The 20439-nt window shown below is 46.8% G+C and overlaps 4 protein-coding genes and 1 long non-coding RNA gene across 7 annotated transcripts; 1 reads left to right on the forward strand and 4 right to left on the reverse strand.

Annotated features, from left to right (window-relative positions):
- LOC8055327 (calmodulin-binding receptor-like cytoplasmic kinase 2) lies at window positions 1312-3923 on the reverse strand. Its single transcript, XM_002454754.2, has 4 exons — window positions 2867-3923; window positions 2547-2782; window positions 2280-2448; window positions 1312-2193 (listed from the first exon to the last, which is right to left on the reverse strand). The coding sequence occupies exons 1-4, from the start codon at window positions 3168-3170 to the stop codon at window positions 1505-1507; spliced, it is 1398 nt and encodes a 465-aa protein (XP_002454799.1). The 5' UTR covers window positions 3171-3923; the 3' UTR covers window positions 1312-1504.
- Window positions 4399-7892, reverse strand: LOC8055328 (probable E3 ubiquitin-protein ligase RHB1A). 3 transcript variants are annotated; one of them, XM_021458251.1, is made up of 6 exons: window positions 7674-7892; window positions 6653-6813; window positions 6060-6234; window positions 5843-5989; window positions 5123-5232; window positions 4399-4966 (listed from the first exon to the last, which is right to left on the reverse strand). In XM_021458251.1, exons 2-6 carry the CDS (start codon window positions 6716-6718, stop codon window positions 4937-4939), a joined length of 528 nt encoding a protein of 175 aa, XP_021313926.1. In that variant the 5' UTR covers window positions 6719-6813; window positions 7674-7892; the 3' UTR covers window positions 4399-4936. The 3 variants fall into 3 exon arrangements, with proteins under 3 accessions (XP_021313926.1, XP_021313925.1, XP_002454800.1); XM_021458250.1 differs by having other exon boundaries at window positions 6653-6793; window positions 7674-7890; XM_002454755.2 differs by having other exon boundaries at window positions 5843-5977; window positions 6653-6793; window positions 7674-7877.
- Window positions 14111-14891, forward strand: LOC8055329 (CASP-like protein 1U2). The gene is made up of 2 exons (XM_002453013.2): window positions 14111-14334; window positions 14513-14891. Exons 1-2 carry the CDS (start codon window positions 14111-14113, stop codon window positions 14889-14891), a joined length of 603 nt encoding a protein of 200 aa, XP_002453058.2.
- LOC110435019 (protein DETOXIFICATION 35-like) lies at window positions 14967-17393 on the reverse strand. The gene is made up of 3 exons (XM_021460286.1): window positions 16341-17393; window positions 15742-16243; window positions 14967-15648 (listed from the first exon to the last, which is right to left on the reverse strand). Exons 1-3 carry the CDS (start codon window positions 17285-17287, stop codon window positions 15526-15528), a joined length of 1572 nt encoding a protein of 523 aa, XP_021315961.1. The 5' UTR covers window positions 17288-17393; the 3' UTR covers window positions 14967-15525.
- On the reverse strand, window positions 18334-19336 carry LOC110434395. Its single transcript, XR_002451891.1, has 2 exons — window positions 19151-19336; window positions 18334-18753 (listed from the first exon to the last, which is right to left on the reverse strand). It is a non-coding gene; the product is annotated as an uncharacterized LOC110434395 (long non-coding RNA).

Consider the following 20439-nt stretch of genomic DNA (forward strand, 5'->3'; position numbering starts at 1 on the left):
TTTAAGTAAACAAGGCCTCGGAGAAAAGTGCTTCGCCTTATGGCTTGACTTGTCTGCCCATGCATACGGCCCACTCTTAATACAGGCCTGCTACAGCCCGACCCGTTTATAGCTCAGTTGTGGGCTGGTGGCATGCCCATTATATATACTGGCACTCATCCTATTTGCAATAACAATTATTGATGTGGAATTTTAAGATAAGAAGAAAGCAAACTTTAGCATACCACAACTACAGATTGATTTTATCACTGTCGCTACTTTCACTGTCGTAACGATAGACTTGTACCACCGACGGTGGTATCGAGGATGCATTTGCTCTGCCACCTCGTGCAACATCATTGACTCGCCCAAGGTCAAGTAAATACTTGGTAGATGAACGCTGTGGGTGCTATATATGGAAGCCACTGCCGCCGGCCACCTTTGGCCCCGGCCTCTAGCCCTCCGTTTTTGGATAAATTCTCAGTCTAACGATGTGATCTAGCCAATTACACGTTTTATAAAAAAAACCACGAATTGGCCAATTACGCATTATATATTCTAGTGTGCTAGGGCAAAATTTGTCTATTTATTTCTGCCGTTTCAAAAAAGGGGGGGGGGGGGGGGGGGGGGGCTAAAACCTGCTCGAGAAAAAAAAAATCGGCTGTTTCCATCTGCGTCCTGATCGAAGATTACTTTTGGCATTCACAAATGTTGGAACGATGAGCCAGATAGAAATTCTAGTGGTTCTCTGAGGCTTGATTTGAAGAGATAGAGAGAGATACCGAGAGGACAGAACAGTTTCAGTTTCCTGCTATGCTGCTGGGGATGCTAAAGCCATGCTATTCTTTTCTCAGAGGCGCCAGTTGGGAAAAATTCTGCAACTCTGCAAGGGCCTTGTTTAGTTCCGAAATTATTTCGGATTTTGGTACTGTAGCACTTTCGTTTTTATTTGACAAATATTATCTAATTATGGACTAACTAGACTCAAAAGATTCATCTCGTGATTTACAGTCAAACTGTGTGATTAGTTTTTGTTTTTGTGTATATTTAATGCTTCATGCATGTGCCGCAAGATTCGATGTGACAGGGAATATTGAAAACTTTTTGAATTTCGGGGTGAACTAAACAAGGCCAAGGTGCTTGGATGTTCATCATCTGCATCTGTTCTACTATTGTTGAATGCAAATTTTGAGGTACAGGTGTTGAATGCAAATTGTTGCTCAATCTGTTTGTTTGGCTGATAAGCCAGGCTGAAAAGCATTGTGTACCATACTGTACCAAACATGTTATGTGTGCATTTTCTGAACTGATGCCTGAAGAGCAGAGCGTCCAAGCACACAAGAACTGTTCTAAGATTGACAGCAGTGACAATCATATGGAATCCAACGCTTAGCATCAGATGAACACAATCGTCGAGAAGGTAAAATGTGGCAAAAAAAAAAATGTTCCAGTGTAGGTACGTATATATTTACATCAAACTTAAGTGTCAGTCAAAGCAAATGAGTTAGTAGCAGGATTGGAACGATCAGATCCTCCAGAGGTCGCCGCTGCTGTCGGCGCTGCTGGCGGTGGTTGCCCGGTCGGAGAAGTGCGGCGTGGCGTCGGCGGCGAGCATGTCCCGGTACGTCTTCCTGATGGCCCAGAGCGCCCTGCAGCAGTCGCTCATGGCGGGCCTGTCCTGTCGGACGGGTCCCATGCACCGGAACGCGAGCTCGAGCACCATCTCCAGCGCGCGTTCGGCCGCGGGCGTGCGGGCGAGGTGCGGGTCCAGCACGTCGGCGGAGGCGCCGCCGATGAACCTTCCCATGGCCCAGCGCGCGGTGAGGCGCTCCTTCATCTCGCGCTTGGTCTCGATGGGGCGGCGCGCCGAGGCGAGCTCCACCAGGAGCACGCCGAAGGAGTAGACGTCGCTGCGGTCCGTGAGCTGGCACGTCTTGAGGTACTCCGGGTCCAGGTACCCCGCCGTGCCCTTCACCTGGGTGGTCACGTGCGTCGCCTCCCCGGCGGCGCCGGCGCCCAGGCCGGCGCCGAGGCGCGCGAAGCCGAAATCGGCCACCTTGGCGCGCAGCGAGTCGGTGAGGAGGATGTTGGAGGACTTGATGTCGCGGTGGATGATGGGGTGGTCGGAGTACATGTGCAGGTACGTGACGGCGTGCGCGACGTCGATGGCGACGTCGAGACGCGTCCCGAAGTCCAGGAACCGCCCGTGGCACCCTGCTTGCATTGCATTGTGCTTGCGAGGTGAGCTTGGAGAGCAGAGCAGAGCAGCAATGGCAGGTGGTAGGAGCTAGCTAGCTTACTGTCGAGGTGCTCCCGGAGGGTGCCGTTGGGGACGTACTCGACGACGACGATGCGCTCCTCGCCGCACTCCATGTAGCCGTAGAAGCGCACAAGGCTCTGGTGCTCGATGCGCGCCATGATCTTGATCTCGCTCCGGAACTCCACGTCCACGTGAGGGTTCTGCATCCGCTGCCATCATTCATCCCCGGAATAGAATTTAATTAAATCTATCGTTTTTCATCCGTCGATTGAAGAAGTCAGCAGGAAGCTTCGGTGGATTGACTGACCAGCTTGGCGCGCTTGACGGCGACGACGGTGCCGTCGGGGAGGACGCCCTTGTAGACGGCGCCGAAGCCGCCCTGCCCGATCTTGAGCGCCGGCGAGAAGTTGTTGGTGGCGCTGAGGATCTCCTCGATGGAGAAGACGGAGCTCTGGAACGACGGCCGTTGCTCCCTGCCGCTGCCGTGCCCACCGCCGCTGTACAGCCCGCGCGCAGAGGTCTTCGTCCCGGCGTACCCCGGCACTGCCGCCATGGAACACGACCATCAACATCATCATCATCAGCAGCAGCAGCACGTAATTGATTGAAGGGCGAGAGTTGACTTACAAGGCGGCTTCTTATCACCCGCCGGCACGGCGTCCCTGCTCCTCCGCTTTATGGACGACGACGCCGACGCGGTGGAGAGCGAGCTGAACCACACCCCGATGGAGCGGAACAGGGACCTCAAGGAGGAGGAGGAGGAGGAGGAGGAGCCGCTTCTGCGGCCACGGCCTTCGCCGCTGTCGGACAGCGGGCGCGACCACGCCGGGCTCCGCGGCCACCGCTCGTGCTCCGGCTTCCGCCTCCCCGACCCCGACCCCGACGACGACGACGACGGGGCCAAGGTCCCGCGTCGGTCGCGCCCGGCCATGCTCCGCGGCCCGCAGTGGTTGGTCGGCAGACGCGGTCGCGTGTCGCGCCGAGCTCTGCCGCCCCCACCGCAGTCCGCAGCTAATATAATCGGCGACAAAACCTTGGTCGTGGCGCGCGACCGTGTCCAAGGTCAAGGCCGGAGCTGCGGCGGGGCGGGGCGGGGCGGGGGCCGCGTGGCAGCGGCGGGACGAGCGGCCGGACCTGGCAAACGAAACGAGCTGTCCCAGTAGGCGAGAGCGAGACCGCGAGGGAGGGAGCTCTGCGGTGGCGACCCCTTCTTCCTCGCGGACTCTGCTCTGCAATTTATTCCGAAAAGAAGCGCAAGCGACCTGCCACTGCAATTTGCGTGGCGTCATGGCGTGTCCATGGCTTTGGTCTGCTCTGCTCAACCTCACCCTACCAACCATGGCGAAGTCGTTTTCTTGGAACAATTCCATCTCGCTTTGGAAGCAAAGCACACAGACACACACACCGCGTCTGGCGTCTGCGTCATGTTATTAGCATCCATGTAATGCGTACAATAATAGGCAGTCGTGGCTGTTCTTGGTAGCCCGACCTGTTCTATCTGCCATCTGGATCTGGTCTGGTCAACCAAAGCGACACCGGCTTAAGGCCTTTTGGAAGATCAAACACATCCTCCAGCGGACCAAACTATGCCAAGCCATATATTTTATGCTATTACATAAATTTTATATACTGCCACAACCTACAGGAAGGAAGTAGAATAAGATGAACAGAAACCACTTGCATGCTTTTCTCATATCTCTTTCTTAGGCCTTGTTTAGTTCATCCGAAATCCAAAAAGTTTTCAAGATTTCCCATCACATCGAATCTTACGGTACATGCATGAAGTATTAAATATAAACGAAAATAAAAACTAATTACACAGTTTGTTTGTAAATCCCGAGACAAATCTTTTGATCATAGTTAGTTCACGATTGGACAATATTTGTCAAATAAAAACGAAAGTGCTACAGTAGCGAAATCCGAAATTTTTCGGAACTAAACAAGGCCTTATATGGTCCTACTAGTATATATAGTAGTGCTCCTACAGATTCGTTCGAAATAATGGTAATAATAATTTTAAAAAAAAAACATGTAGTGCCTTTCAAGCATAACATCCCAGGCCCGGACAGGAATGGAGCTGTATCTGTCATGCGTCGCTTTACAAGCAAAGGACAAGCCAAGAAATTCCATTTAAACGAATGGAGGATGCATCATGCATGTACCATACAAGAAGCTCGAGCAGCTTGGATTGCTCAAAGGAACCATACATATGCTACAAGCCTAGAACCTGCTTTGTACCTGTCACCATTTCGGACTAACTGTACTGTACAGATGAACCTTCCTTATGCTAGAATCAGCATCTCCCTGTCACTTACCCAGCGCATGATCGATAATCCACAGTTCCACACACACTGACTCTGAGAAACCGGATCCAAAAACGAACAACACACGCACAACGCAAATTCAGAACAAACCAAGCAAGAGGAAACCAGGGAGCAAATCTCGGGGTTTGAACCTTTACCACAGACGACTCTAGCACATTTTCATGTCATTTTTTTTCTTCTATAAATTATTTTTTACCAAAACTCAACCTACTTACTAGCATCTCCACCAGATCAGACAGAATTGAACAAAATCAAAGAGCAGAGTAGTTCCTGCTTGTACTTCCCACCACCAAAAGAATACTAGCGTCAAGCCAACTCGACGGGCACTGCCGCTGCAGGGCCACCAAGAATGGATCCACCACGGTCAACAATGTTATGCGTACATCTCATCTATCAGAGTTACCTGCAAGAGACAGTTACATATCCAGCTTTTAGAAGGAAAGGAAAAAAAAAAGCAAATAACCCCCACTGTGCTGTGGCAGCATGTTTCAACTGAAACCCTATCATCCATGTACTGCCGTAGCAGTGTATTTTGACTGAATTAAATTGTTGTGCTAACCTGGTCACAAACTGGGCATGTCTCGCTCCTCTCCATCCATTCAAGTATGCAGCAGAGATGGAAATGATGCTCGCATCTGGTCACCGAACGGGGATTTTCTTCATCATATTCTGGTGGAAGGGCAGACAGAGCTTATAAACGAAATCTTCTGGTTTGGAAAGTTCAGATTGGCTTCATTGGCTGATGCATCAGCCCAAATCACCATTCACAACAGGCAACAAAATGCAGAAAGAATTTCAACAGGTACCAAACCATTTGCATTGGGTTTCAATATATATGCATCTACCAACTACTGAACTGCTAGAGCATATCATACATGCAGAGAATGCAAATACATTAAGAAATGATGGAAATACATATTACATCTATCAAAGACAATTCACACAATTCACAGTAGCAGCAGTTATTTAACTACCTAGTTCAGAAATAAAATTCACTTCATGTCTCATCGAACTGAATGCATATGCACAGGTGAGGAAGAATAGTAATTTACTTATATAGTTATATTTCAACTGAAAGGACCACTAGCATTCCAAAAATCTTAAGCCTAGTAACAAGAAGAATGCAAGACTATAGTAAAAGTAATGAGTACATGTGAATCAAGCTTCACAAGTTAAAAAGTGACCGGGTAAAGACACTATTCAGCCATACGGTATTTCAGCTCTAATCCTGGCATGTCAACATAAAAAAGTTGCTGTTCCGATGATCATAAGAAACAACCTTCAAGACAGATTGGACAAACATCCTCCTCATCAGCCTTATCCTCAGGGGCAACTTTTTCGCATGACTCAAATTCATCCACTTTTGGGGGCTGCTGCCCGTCAGTTTTCATTTTAATGTCTGACTTCTCCAAATCTGCACATGAATCTGAAATCAGTAATCATTAGAGGTTAATTATCATCAATCATGCTCACAGCTAGTCAAATATTTTCTTTACCAGGATTTTGTGCAACTGCGAAGCAAACATCATAAGGCAAAGGTGCAGGTGGTGCTCGGTAAGTGTCAAGAGAGGATGTATCAAGATTTGTGTCAACTGCAACTACAGCAGGAGTTGGAGATGGTCCACTAACAGCTGAAGACAAGGGTTCATATTCCTCAGGATTTTGTCGATGCTGAGTAATGCAAAAGGAAAGTTAATTTTGCAGTACAAAAGATTAGATGCAAACACAAAGCTAGTGCTGAGTCAGCTTCAGTCATGTTCTTTTCTTTCTCCCTTTTTTGCATATGGATGTGACCATCACATAAGGTATATTAAAGCAACTGTGATATTATTGGCATGGTTTGTATTTCTGATTACCAAGGACTGATAAGAACAACAGGGAGATTCACATTACAAGTAAAATAATTCCTTCTGTTGCATCAAAACTTCTATACAGATACAGCTGCTCAACTTCTAGCATTGTGACTTGTGAGACATGGTAGAAATCAGGTTATCGTTGCAGTTAAGGGTAAGGGTGACAAAAATACTTGCTGAAAATTGAGGGAATCTTTTGACATGAAAAGTAAGAAAAAGCAGGTTATTATACATACATAGATATGCACTGGTGCTCTATCTGACTCAGACGCCCTTGATGAACAGCAGCAGCATGCACCCATTGTGTCCTGAATGAAATGCTTACCCCAAACTATCCTCTAGCTTCGTTAAAACCCAAAGTTGTGTTGTTCATATCCCTGCAAAGAGAAACCTTTTGCTGATGCAAGAAGGATTGGAACTCATGTGATAAATATAAAATGGTGCAGAGAGAGCTTAACATGCAACAATATCTAAGTAGTGCTGTCATGGAAATGATTCTTAATATCACGGATTAAACTGTGGCCTAGTCGACTTCTATCCAGTCCAGTGATAGTATCTGTTTATACGAGTAGAATAATCAGTGGGGACACTATTAGGCCCCGTGATGTGATACAATACAAGGCAGGAACTTTTCACCGAACCCATGGGCATTGAACTACATCCAGTGAAAATTCAGCAAATTTCTAGCGAACAAACATCCAAGTCGCTGTAGACAACCCAGATTTGTTGGGTTACACTACATAGAACAGCGCAATGGCTCCTAGATACTGTATATACGATGGCACAATTGGCATCATTACTGTCATGAGATTTTTAGCCCGTTCAGACTTGAGAGTTCAATGATTGGAGACATCCTACTACAAGAATAAAAATCAAGCGTCCTAGCAGATTTAACACGAGAAACTTTCTTTTTCGTAAGGTCAGTAATCAGGCGGCCAGCCCCTAATGACTTTCCTCACCACCAGCGCCAGAAGCACCTCGTAATTGGACACAGAAATATCTGCGCCTAGTCGCCAACGCAAAATATATATCTATCTACGCAGGCAGAACCCAGAAGAGAAACCAGATGCAATCGCGTCGGAGACAATCGCGCCGGTGCAAGGCGAAGGCTTTACGCAGCGCGGCAGGGAGCGAAGCGAAGCGAAGCAAGAGAGTGCTCGAACTAGCAGCCGGAACAGTCCACCACGAGATTAAAGCGCTGAGCAAGCAGCCCGCAGCAGCACGGGATCGAAGCGGGAGCGGGAGATTAGTCAGTACCGGGGACGAATTGCGGCTGGGGGACTCCGACGATCGCCTCGGGACTCGCGAGGCCTCCTGGGCTCCCTGCCCCCTGTCGCGTCGCGCTCTGCTGCTTGGTGCTTGCTCTGCTCTTCCGCCTCTCTCTCTCTCTCTCTCTCTCTCTCTCTCTCTCTCGGTTCCTCCTCCTGCTCCCTCTGGAGAGAGAGAGAGAGGACTCCTGCTCCGTGATTCCAGCGATCCGGAGGGGGTTTTCTGCAAGAATGGACCCCGTCTCCGCCTCAGTGGAGGGAGATGGACGATGGCTGAAGAAGATGCCTTTTTTCCCACCCGAACTGCAGCTACCTCCTCCTCGCGAGGCTGTGGGCCTAACTGCTAGCGGACCCCACATGTCAGTGGTGTTCTTCCGGTGGAGGGAATGGGATTCCTCTGTGTACTTGAACTTTGGCCCTCCCTTTTTTTTCCTTTTTCGGGGAAAAAAGGAATAGGTACTACTAGTATTTTATATTTTTCTCTCACTATCTCCAACAATTGTTACTCAAAATACAATACTCATTTGTCCTTTGGGTAGCGCTACAGGTAAAAAGTTCCATACCTATTTTTAGTCTTCTCCAACAACAAGACCTAAAAGATAACACTCTCTGCGCAAATAGGTCTCAAGGAGAGAGGATACCTAAATTTGGGTTATGCCTTTTCTGGGTCTTCTGTATGGGTATTCTGTTGGAGGCTATAGGTATTGTGTTGGAGACTCATTTTAGGGTTTGGGTTCCCAAATACGTCTCCTATTGGAGACAGCATGAGAACGGAAAGGGAAGGATTGAGATGCCACGGGGGCAGGACACGTGGAGGGAGTCCGTTCGCTGACAGTGGGCCCAGCTGATTGGACGGAGGAGTCTGACGCGGCTGTCAACCTCGGGTCCTCGAAAACTTTTTGTGCTCCCCCTTCACAAGTTGGTTGGGATCGTTGGCCGGTGTGACGCTGACGTGGATGTGGCATTGACTTCACAGGTTGCCAAATCATTGTAGGGCTGCATAGAGGGGAGGTAGACAAACCGTGCTGCCTGCCTACCTGGCTGCAAAAAAAAGGAAAAAGATGGTAGACAATGGGGATTAAAGTGGAAATACGAATTAGTGCTATTTATATATTTATTAGGGTTGTTTTTGAGATTTTATCGCGAATTGCGGAAACGGTACCGGATTTTAGAACTTTTCATGACTGTTTCTTCAAGATCACGTTTTGAACGAAAAATATATATTGGTGTAATATTATTTTCTTCCTTATTATACATCCACTCTAAAGTTAGTCCATCAGTCATCCCACACTCCCACATCTACTAGCTAGAGGCATGCTAGTGATATTCTCGTGCTAGTGGTCCCATACTCGTTTAGGACAATATCATTTTAGATTTTGTTTTATAAGAAAAATATAAAAAAAGCAAAATTAATTTAAGCCTCTTCCAGTTACTTGTGATTGTTTCTCTCTCGATTAATCCTCCTCTAAGAACTTCAAAAGTATTTCTGCATATGCATAACCGGTTGAAGGTTAATAAGAACTTAAGAAGTGACCCAACAAGGGTTTATACCCGGCATCACAATATAAGTGGCACGCCTTTGTAAGTTGTAGCAACTCCTGAAATCAGAAGAAGAATGGTATTTGATGTTGTGTGCATATATATTTCCTCTCTCTCCTCTTCCCTTAGTGTAATCTCACCCTGACGTTAATTATAACTATCTTGTCTATGAGACTATGACAACCTTATTATTGCCATTGGCTTTCACTCTCCACTTGTTGCTCATTGTCGATTAAAAAGCACTCAAAATTTCAGAGCGTTAACTTCTCCGTATGAAAACAATATCTAATTTTCATAATATTGTGATTTGATGAATATAATTTATAGACATGTGACAGTAATAAGAAACGAACAAACTGTATAAGAAAATGACATAGAAGACATTTGGGGATAGATATGTTGGAGCAGTGGACTGATCCAAACACGTACACCCAGCCCTTGTTTAGTTCCGAAAAGATTTTGGATTTCGGTACTGTAGCACTTTCGTTTGTTTGTGACAAATATTATCCAATTATGAACTAACTAGGATCAAAAGATTTATCTCACAATTTTCAGCTAAACTGTGTAATAGTTTTTGCTTTCGTCTATATTTAATGCTTCATGCATGTGTCGCAAGATTCGATGTAACAGAGAATTTTAAAAACTTTTTGCTTTTTGGGTGAACTAAACAAGGCCCAGTCGTTGTCGGAGTCCGTCTGTTCGTTTTTTCTTTGGACGGTGGCAATTAGGTTAACCTGGTTTAATTTGAAGGTGGGGGCCGGGATGCGTGCGTGGACCATCCATCTTGTCATGGACTTGGATGTACTTCTCTATCCTTTTTAACTGTTGTTGTTTGGTGTGTGCGCCACAAATTTGATTCGATTGTAGAAAATACATGTAACATTTGTATCTCTAAAAAATTTGTTAAAAAATTAGATTCAAAGATCTTTCTAACGATACTAATTATGTATTATAATATTAATATTTTTTAATATATAATTGCCGGTAGTTGTTTTTTGAGAAGCGAAAGCGACAATTAAAAAGAGACAGAGGGAGCAGTAGCTAGTAGAACTGGACGCAACTAGGCAACTAGCTAGAGGATGCGTAACGGTGACGGAGGTCCAATGAAAATTATATTCTGTATAATAATATATAGAAAGCACACCTTAACACGAGCAACTATCTTTTACATTCTTCATATTTTTGGACAAGACTCGGCACCAGTAACTTGTTGATCTTATATAGGAATATATAGCAGTAGTATAGTCATTTGAGTGTGTTATATAGCGACTTGGCATATACACTGGGATATATATATATATATATATATATATATATATATATATATATATATATAAAAACACAAGCGCGCTTAATTACACACTTTATATATATATATACTCCCATCTCATCTAGTACTAGCGGCCTCTAGATCCGATGAGGCTGAACGGGTTATTGGATAGGGAGGAATCCATTAAGGATTTAAATTATGGATTGTTTTAGTTACGAATTATTTAATATATATTAAACGGCAACGGTGCCTTGATTCTCGGTTAGCCATACCAGTGTTGTTCGCAAGTTTGAACGTGCCAATTCCTAAAACTTCGCATGTTCTTGAATATATGTATGTGCCAGTACAAGTTCCGAGTATTATTGAACTATAGTGACAGAGTGTACGTAGACAAGGAAGTATATACATACCATTCTGAGTTCAATTTGAGTAGAGTATGTGTATATACTATTTTAAGAAGGCATATATGTATACAATTTATTTTTTACGAACAAGTATGTCTACACACTATTTTGATATTTCGAGTAGAGAGTAGGTGTGCATATATACTATTTTAAAAATGAGTACGTGGATATACTTTATTTTTACAAAAGAGTATGTTTACATACTTTTTTATATTTAAATAAGTGGAGAGTAGGTGTACATACTAATTTAAAAAGGAGTACATGTATATACTTTATTTTTACAAAGGAGTACTATATATATTTACATACTTTTTTGATTTTTTGTGTAGAGAGTATGTGTTCATACTATTTCGGAAAGGAGTACGTGTACATACTAATTTTCGGACCTTGATGTATGTAGATGTATGTATGTACGCTGAAAGAAATTACACGTGGCAGAGAAGTATATAAATACTTATCAAGTGAACCATGCATGACTTTCATCTTGTAGGAGCTGATTCAAGCAGTAACACGATTGAAAGATACATCCGTCAGAAAATTATTTTCACATGTAACATTTCATTAGTATGTACATAAGGTGATACTCTAATCTAAAAAAAAAAAAAAGAGTATTTGGTGATACACTAAAATGACACTCATCTATCTAAAATAAAAGAAAGAATTAGTAGCTTAACCAACTGCTGCAGATCTTCTCCTTGACGATCGACGTACTGTTCTTTTGATTAGAAAAATATAAGGTGAGCACCTCACGAACCAGAATTTGTTCCTGGCCATACGAAAGGAAATAACTAAAATTTATTTGAGTAATTAATGTATATATACTCTGTCAATTTTGATGTGTATCAAATCGCATTTTTTTTTACCTGTCGGGTGCATATGGCGAAGTGGTGATGAACCGAAAGTGGGTTGCCCTCCCCTGATTTACTTCACCGAGATGGCGAGATCACGAATTGACGTCGTCAGCTCCCCAGGATCAACAATCTTACTAATAACGACTAATCTAGATTATGTATTCTTAGAAAACTCTCTTACCAGCACGTTTCTTGCCATTTATCCGCCTGCTCCCGCCGTTCATCTAGACTCGCAAGGATGAGTCTCAGATCCGGGGTCGCCACACCATCGCCAGGGTCTCCACGCGCGGGGGAAGGGGCAGAGCAGACGGGGGCGCCACGCCGCGGGTGGACTAGGGGCTCCACGCGCGGGGCTTGTCGTGCCATGGCCATGGGCTCCAAAGCGAGTCGAGGGGCGCTGCCGCCTCTGGAGAGGAGAGTGCTCGCCGGCACGGGGAGCCGCCGCCGACGGGATGGCAAGACGAGTGGCAGAACCTCCATCCGTGCGTTTTTGTTGATGGGTGCGGTGGCGGCCATCTCGACATGCAAATAGCGTTGATTTAGTTTTTGCCCATGCAGTTAACGGGTCCGTTGAGGTAACCCGCTATACCCATGTGGACGAGAGAATACACACCTACATATATACAGCCGGGAGTAAACTACTCCTAGGGAGTAGGAAAAATTTACCCTATATATACCCTCAAGCCCCCCAATAATGCAACGGAACAAACTCAGACAGTCAACGATGGTGGTAGCTAAATCCCTGAGCACGAGGGTTACATACAGGGACAGGGATTATTTAACTAACTACAACAATAATTTAAGCACTAGAGTGTAGAGTATAGCTTCTTCTTCTTCTTTGACAATAAAGTTATTAAGTTAGGGTACAGCTTCACATTCAGGAGTCTAGGCACTCTGCCAAACTTGCAAGCCTACAAAATTGCTCTCTCAATACAAAGATATCTGTTGATCAAAGGGGATACACTCCCTCTCCCTCTGTCCAGAAAAGATTATAATTCTCATTTTTTTGAGAAGTCAAACAATTCATACTTTGACCAAAATTATATAAAACGTATTAATATTGACAATACAAAATTAATATCATTAAATTAGTGATAGAATATATTTTCTCATAGTAAATTTATTTGGAGACATAAATACTAATAATATTTACTAAAAATTTGGTCAAACTTAACCGGCATGGGTTCCGTAATTTATATTCTTTTGTGGATAGAAGGAGTACAATGCACATGCTATAGGAAAGGTGTCTGCCATATGGATGGATGGAAATGATCCCCAACATAGATTTTTGTCACGAGCTTATATATGATCACGAGGACTATCCATATTATGGCCCCGTTTCTCAGTAATTCATATGGCAGGCACCTTTCCTATAGCTTTCTCAGTGAAGCCTAGCTGTTTTGAGAAGGCAAAATAAATTCACTAAGGGCCTTGTTTACTTCCAAATTTTTTTGTAAAATATGAATAGTGATACTTTCGTTTGTATTTGATAAATATTATCCAATCATAAACTAACTAGGGTCAAAAGATTCGTCTCGTCAATTTCGACCAAACTATGCAATTAGTTTTTATTTTTGTTTATATTTAATACTCCATGCATGCGTCTAAAGATTCGATGTGATGGAGAATCTGAAAAATTTTGTAAAATTTTTTGGGAACTAAACAAGGCCCTGGCTGAAAGAGGGAAATGCGGGTGAGAACTGTGAAATGTTACTCTTTTTTTAGCTTCATCTCTCTCTATTCCTATGTGAGAGCATAAAAAAAAGAACTTCACCCCCAAAGCATGTAGTTTACAACACAGCTCGTGAAGTTGTCGATGAAGCTGTGCCTAACAGACCCTATACTAGGGCTTATCACGGTTGCTATGACCCCTTGTCGTCTTATCATTTCTTTTATCCCTAATATCGTGAAACTGGTTGGGAGGATAAAATGTTAGTGTACCAAGATCCACCTCTGTGTCGATCTAAGCCTAAAAGAGAAAATATACCAGCAGAGAAAACAACAGAAGAGAAGAGATGAAGATTATTAATCTACAAAAGCATGCCCATGTTTTCCTGCATGCTGTCTCAGGGAATTAAGTTGAACTCGATTTTCTGTTCTAAATATGTAAATGGATCCATCCATATCCGTACAAAAGCACGCCCATGCACATCAGGGGAGTAGTAGTATATATATAACCATATCATACTTACTATATACTTATGTCCTTAGCTTGTTACTTTCCAATTATTAGCGCTGCGGCATGATCCCCATAAACCTCGATCATTCTGATTTTTATCATCAGCACAAAATAAAAACTCACGGATCGTCCTTGAACCTCGCTCTTGATTCATCTTGATTTGCTCAGCCTCATCTCGTCGTCATGTACGGTTCCGACTGCCATGTGATGGACATGGAAGACCCCCCGCCGCCGCCGCCGCCAAATGGTTCCAAGGTGGTGACCCTCCTGTTCCGCCTGTCCACGCTGGCGCTGGCGCTCACCTCGTCGGTCGTCATGGCCGCCGCCAGCGAGTGCACCATCTACGGCGGCCTCCACGACGACGGCGCCGCCACCGTCGTCACCTTCAAGGACTACCAGCCCTTCGTGTAAGATATATATATATACCCATTCCATTTCCATGCATTATTATATATATATATATATATATATATATATATATATATATATATATATATATATATATATTCATTGATCGAGTAATATAAATTTTTGTTTGTTCATTTTTTTTCGCTCTGCACCCACTGGCCACTGCATTGCATGCAGATACCTTGTAGGGTCCAACATCGCAGCGACGATCCTGGAGGTGGCCGCGATCTACCTACAGGTCGCCGCCGGCGACAAGCAGGGCAGCGACGCAGACGACGACGAGGAGGATGCGCCGACGCCGGCCATGATTAATCCCCGGGTCGTCCTGGTTGCCGCCGACGTCGCTGTGCAGGTGCTGCTCTACTCGGCCACCGGCGAGGTGTTCGCGGCGGCGATGGCCTACGGCCCGCAGATCAGCGCCTGCGCCGGCGCCGGACACTTGTGCGAGCAGGTGCACAGGTCCAAGATCATCTCCTTGGCCGCCAGCCTCGCCGCCGGCCTCGCCTCCATCGCCAAGGACGTCCCGCTGCCCTTCTCCGTCTGGCCACATATGTAGGAGGAGCATATATGTCGTCGCTACCAGTAATCTCAGCTCGTTGCCGATCGATGTAACTTATTATTTTAGATCGATTTTAGTTTCATCTTGCTCTTTTCGTTGACATGCATGTTACTACAATCATCGTCCACGATTCTTTAGTGTGATCAACCTTTGCGAAAAAAAATTACAATAATCTGACCGTTGCAATCGGAAATAGAAAAATATTTTCTTTCTTTTTGGTGATATGATCTTTTTTGCTATATATATATTGCATTCATGAATTTGTTTTTGCTATGTGAATCACATGCATGTATCAGCTAACGTGCTGATCGAACAGTTACAAACTGTTTGGGGGCCTAACCTTGCACAAGACACAGATCCATGGACTGAGCACTGCTAGCTAGAATGCTAGATCCAAACCCGATTGTCAAATCCCAAAACGCACAGTACAGTAGAGTAGAAAGACGTGTGCAGATGTGCCATAGCCGGCCATGCCTGTGCCGACGTTTCCTCGTGTGTGGTGTGGAGGTCACACACGAAGCATGCAGAGAGAGGAGCAGGCCGTGCCAGTGCCAGCACGTACGTACGGGACGCCCAATAATGCAAGTCCCTCCCTGCTCTCTCTGCTCGTACATGTGGCATGGCATGCATGTCACACTCGCAAATTAGCCTTGAGGTCGCTGTCGCTGCCGGTATCCCCCTGCTGCTGCTTGACGACATCGACATGGCGGCATTCCCCACTCCACGCGCTGATCCGTTCCTTGGCCAGCGCAGCCTGCATGCATGTTCATCAGTTGAGGAGTTGAGCTCAGTAGTAAGCTGGTGATCGTGAGTGAATTGAAGAAGCCTCGATCGGCGGCTTGGTCACCTCGGCTTCCCAGTCGGTCCTCCAGATGAGGAGCAGCAGGATAGCCGTCTGCAGCGCAGTCCCGCAGAGCATGCCGGCCCAGATCCCCGGAGCGCCCAACCGGAGGAGGTAGCCCAGGCAGAAGCCGAGCGGCAAACCCAGGGCGTAGTAGCAGCCGAGGTTGATGTAGGCCACCAGCGCCTGCCAGCCGCCGCCGATGGCCACCCCGGAGATCACCGGCTGCACGCTGTTGAGCACCATGGTGGCCGCCAGCAGGTGCGCCACTTTCCCCACGGCCGCCTGCATGTCCCGGTCGCCCGTGAAGAGCACCGCGAAGCTGTTGCGGTACGCCAGCACCAGCGCCATGGCCACCAGCCCCATGGCCAGCGACTGCGCCACCACCGCCGCCACCGCGTGCTTGGCGGCGCGAGCCCGGCCGGACCCCAGCTCGTTGGACACGCGCACGCTGATCGCCGCGTTCAGACCGATGAAGAGCATCGCCTCCCAGCCGTTGACGTTCAAGCTGCAGTGCAGGAATCCAGAATGCATGGAATGGATCCATCAGAGAACGACGATCGAATTGATGCGATAAAGAGCACCGCCACCGCATTATTCCGTACCATATGGACACGGATCCCACGGCGATCTCGGCGTCGTCGAGTCGGCCGGTGAGGACGACGAGCACCGTCATGTACCAGACCTCGAGGCAGAGCATGACGGCGGAGGCGAGGGAGAGCCTGGCGAACGGCCAGAGCCCCCGGAGCGCGTCCCACGAGAGGCCGTCCCACCCTCTTCCCCTGCATCGCCGCGTCACGTAGGCCACCTGCGCCAGCGCGACGACCCACGACGTGACGTCGTAGGCGGCGGCGGCCCCGCGGAGTCCCCACCCGAGGACGGGGACGAAGAGCGCCAGCATGGCGACGTGCGCGGCCAGCGCGGCGGCGCCGATCCACGCCAGCGCCCCGACCTCGCCCTGCGCCTGCAGGAGCTTCTGCGTCGGGAACGCCAGCGGCAGCGACAGGAGCTGCGGGAGCGTGCGCAGCGTGAAGTCCCCCGCCGCCGCGGCAACCGCCTCGTCCTGCCCCAGCGCGCGCAGGATGGGCGCCGCCAGGAGGTAGAGCGGCGAGAGGAGGAGCGCGGACGCGGCGAGGATGACGACGGAGCGCTGCGCGTAGACGCCTAGCAGGTGGAGGTGCCCCGCGCCGTAGGCCTGCCCGCACAGCGTCTCCAGCGCGCTGGCCATCCCGAGGAGGAAGCCGAAGGAGAAGGTGGAGACGACGGAGAGGCCCACGGCGGCCGCCGACAGCTCCAGGTTGCCCAGGCGGCCCGCGAAGAGCTGCGTGGCGGAGTTGATGCCGTAGAGGCACAGGATGTTGAAGGTGATGGGCGCCGCCATCACCCACAGCCGCTCCGCCTCGACGAGGAAAACCTCCCAAGCCTCCGCCGCCGCCGCGTATGTTATTAATCTGCTGCAGCTGCAGGTGGCCACCGCCGCGCTGCTGCCGCTCCGCCGCCTCTTCACCAGCAGCGGCGCCGCCGCCTGCTGTTCCATTAGTAGTATTGTCATCTCACCGGCCGTCTATATATTAGATGATGGATCTAGCAGCATGCAGCTCGCCGCCGGCGGGCAGCTGCTACTGCTAGATGGATGGATGGATTCTGCTGGTTGAGGTTGAGGCACCCGGCCGGGGTATATATATATATATATATATATATATATATATATATATATATATATATGCTAGCTAGCTGTAGACTGTAGACTGTAGTGGAGTGGAGTAGTCCAAGCAAGGAGGAGTGGGCAGGAGGGCGCGAGTTCCGATGACCGTTGCATCGAGCAGATGCATGCAACGCAGCGCACATGGCCGGCGCCCGGCGTGGGGGTGGGGAATGACGCTGACTGGTGGGTCCAAGGTATACATGACCACACGGAACGGAACAAGAAAAATCAGGAACAGGACCTGCCGCCGGCGCCGTAGCGGTGGCGGCACCGGCAGCCATGACGTTGCAGCACGCAGCATGGCTCATGCATGTACAAAACACAAGTTGGTGGCCTGCCTGATGGTGTGGAGTGGTACACACATCGGCGCGCACGCACGAGCGTGCATGCACATGCATACACAATATATTCCACTAGATCCCTTTCACGTTCCCTGATTTTTCACAGCGTCCAGGGGACCTTTTGGATTTAATGATATAAGGCCCTGTTTAGTTCCTACAAATCAAAAAGTTTTCAAGATTTTTTATCACATCAATTCTTGTGTCACATCACATACATACAGCATTAAATATAGACGAAATCAAAAACTAATTGTACAATTTATCTGTAAATCGCGAGACGAATTTTTTAATCCTAGTTAGTCCATGATTGGACAATATTTGTCATAAACAAACGAAAATGCTACAATAGTGAAATTTTAAAAAAAATCACATTTAAGCAAGGCCTAAACTTTAGCCATTCAATATTAAATTACATTAAGGCTTTAAACTTATGACCTAAAGTTAATTTAACTAACCTCACAAAAATTCATTGTTTCATTTTTTTAAAAGAACAGGAGGGGCAAGGAGCCCCTAATAAATTCATTATTTCATTAATAGATCGCACAGTTGGGCTCAACCTTTCAAAGTTTAACCTTTAATTTGGAGCAACTCCAACAACAGTTTGGGATATTTTGTTTCCTAAATCTTATAGTTTGGTAACTCCCCAAATGTTATAGCAAAGGGAAAAAAAAAGATCAATCTCCAAGAGTTTGCTATAATTGTCTTGGCAAAATCTAAAGTTAGGCCCACTACTTTTTTTTTTTTTTTTTGCCACGAGAGCAGGCGGTAGCGTTCCTTTCCGCGCGTGTTCTCACGCCAAAGCGCCGCCGCCGTGACGTACCAATTCCTCGTCACGCTCGCCACCGTGTCCTCCAAGGCGGTGATCAGTACATCAAAGCCAGCCACCGGGAGCAGCAGGTCTCCAGGAGCCGGTCCTTCTCAGAAACTCCATCGCCAGTTCTGCAGGCATAGCTTGGTTCCATTTCAATGAATCTACAAAAATTAACAAGAATTACTACAAAAGCAAATAATCCTTGGGTACAGTATCATATAGTACTTCTTACAGCAATAGCAAATTTTTAAAAATAAAAGAAGGATTACACATGAGTTGAACACATGTATACACTATCATCTACTACTACAGCAGCAGCAAAAAAGGGATAGCTTCCCGTCGGCCATCACCTGAAACCTATCTGCTACGATCCAGTCGCGGCCATCACCTGAACTCGTATACCTTCTAAACGATCTACTTGGCCATCACCTGAACCCTATATGATCTACGATCTACTCGGCCATCAGCATGGAACGAACCAAATCTGAACCACCATGCCGCAACCCAAACCCTATATGTGAACCATAGCAGTGGAAACGATATTGGATTAATCCATACCTTAACCCTACAGCAGCCGGCGGCATGGTTCCCAGGCCTGGGATGTTACTGCTGATGCTCAGGCCTTCGTGTGTGGAACGTTGTCGCCTGAAGAACTTCGCGGTCGAGGGAGAAGACTTCGCGCGCGGGGGAACCCAGTGGCGGCATGCTTCCGACTCACGATGCGCGTGGAGTCACGACGCGCATATATGCGCGCTGACCAAGCAATTTTTCCAAGTTGCTAAAGATGGGGAGGAGGGATGGGTAACTATTGGAGAGTGTTTTTTTGTTAATTTGCCACAAAATCAAGAATGGGAAGGAGGGATAGCAAACTGTTGGAGGTTGCTCTTAGTTGACTAAGTTTTAGACCATAGGGAGGTGCGAGGCAAGGGAAGACATACATTTATTAACCGTATCGATATAAAATATATTAATTAACATATCCGGATATGCAATTGTTGATTTTATTTAAAAACTTGATCGAAATTAAGACATCTTGACTCGTTCCAAATCTCGGAGGGATAGCGCCTAATAAACGTGTCCTCCTATTGAAGTTCTCACCTTGACATTAGTGCTTACATTTTCTAAGATAGGTTCTAGGAATTTATTTAACTGTGCTACTATTTTAGTGGTAGACATGCCCTTTATTTGACAACAAGATGATTATTGTGACCTTATCAATCTTGATTTTTTTTTGTCGTTCCAGCTTCATATATCCTCAAAGAGTATGGTGTGCGTACATATATGCATTTATAAGGATGAGTGTACAATCATGTATGTAAGGACGAGCCAACAGTAGAGTAGTGCATGCGGGCGAATTACAATATCACCACTATTGGCAAGACTGGGCGCGTGCTATCGTCCATGCTATTGCCCATGTGTGCAACAGGGCTCATGGCCATGCTTCAGGTTGTATCATAGGATTTTTTGCTCAACAACTAGATCAACATTTTACATGTATGAAATCATAGAGTTAGGGGCTACATGGATCTCGCCTCGCCTTACTGTACTTCGGCACGAGCGACAATGAGCTCGCTGAGCCGGGCAAGCCAATTTGGCTCTCCTACGGGAGCGCGCAAAATCTTGCTTGTACGGTCTTCTAAAAATCCGGGCAAAAGAACCAAATACCCACTCGCTCGCTCGCTATCCTCACTCAATGAGGTGGAATAGTGCTTAGCTCTACATCAAGCAGTACTTCCACGCCACCTATTGTCCTATGTATCATGGGAGAGCATGCCCTGCACAAAAGGAGCATTGAAGACTATATATGTCTCTATCTTTTGTCTCTCACTGTGCAACCTTACTTCTCG

Source organism: Sorghum bicolor, chromosome 4 (assembly GCF_000003195.3).
Source record: "Sorghum bicolor cultivar BTx623 chromosome 4, Sorghum_bicolor_NCBIv3, whole genome shotgun sequence".
Lineage (NCBI taxonomy): Eukaryota > Viridiplantae > Streptophyta > Magnoliopsida > Poales > Poaceae > Sorghum > Sorghum bicolor.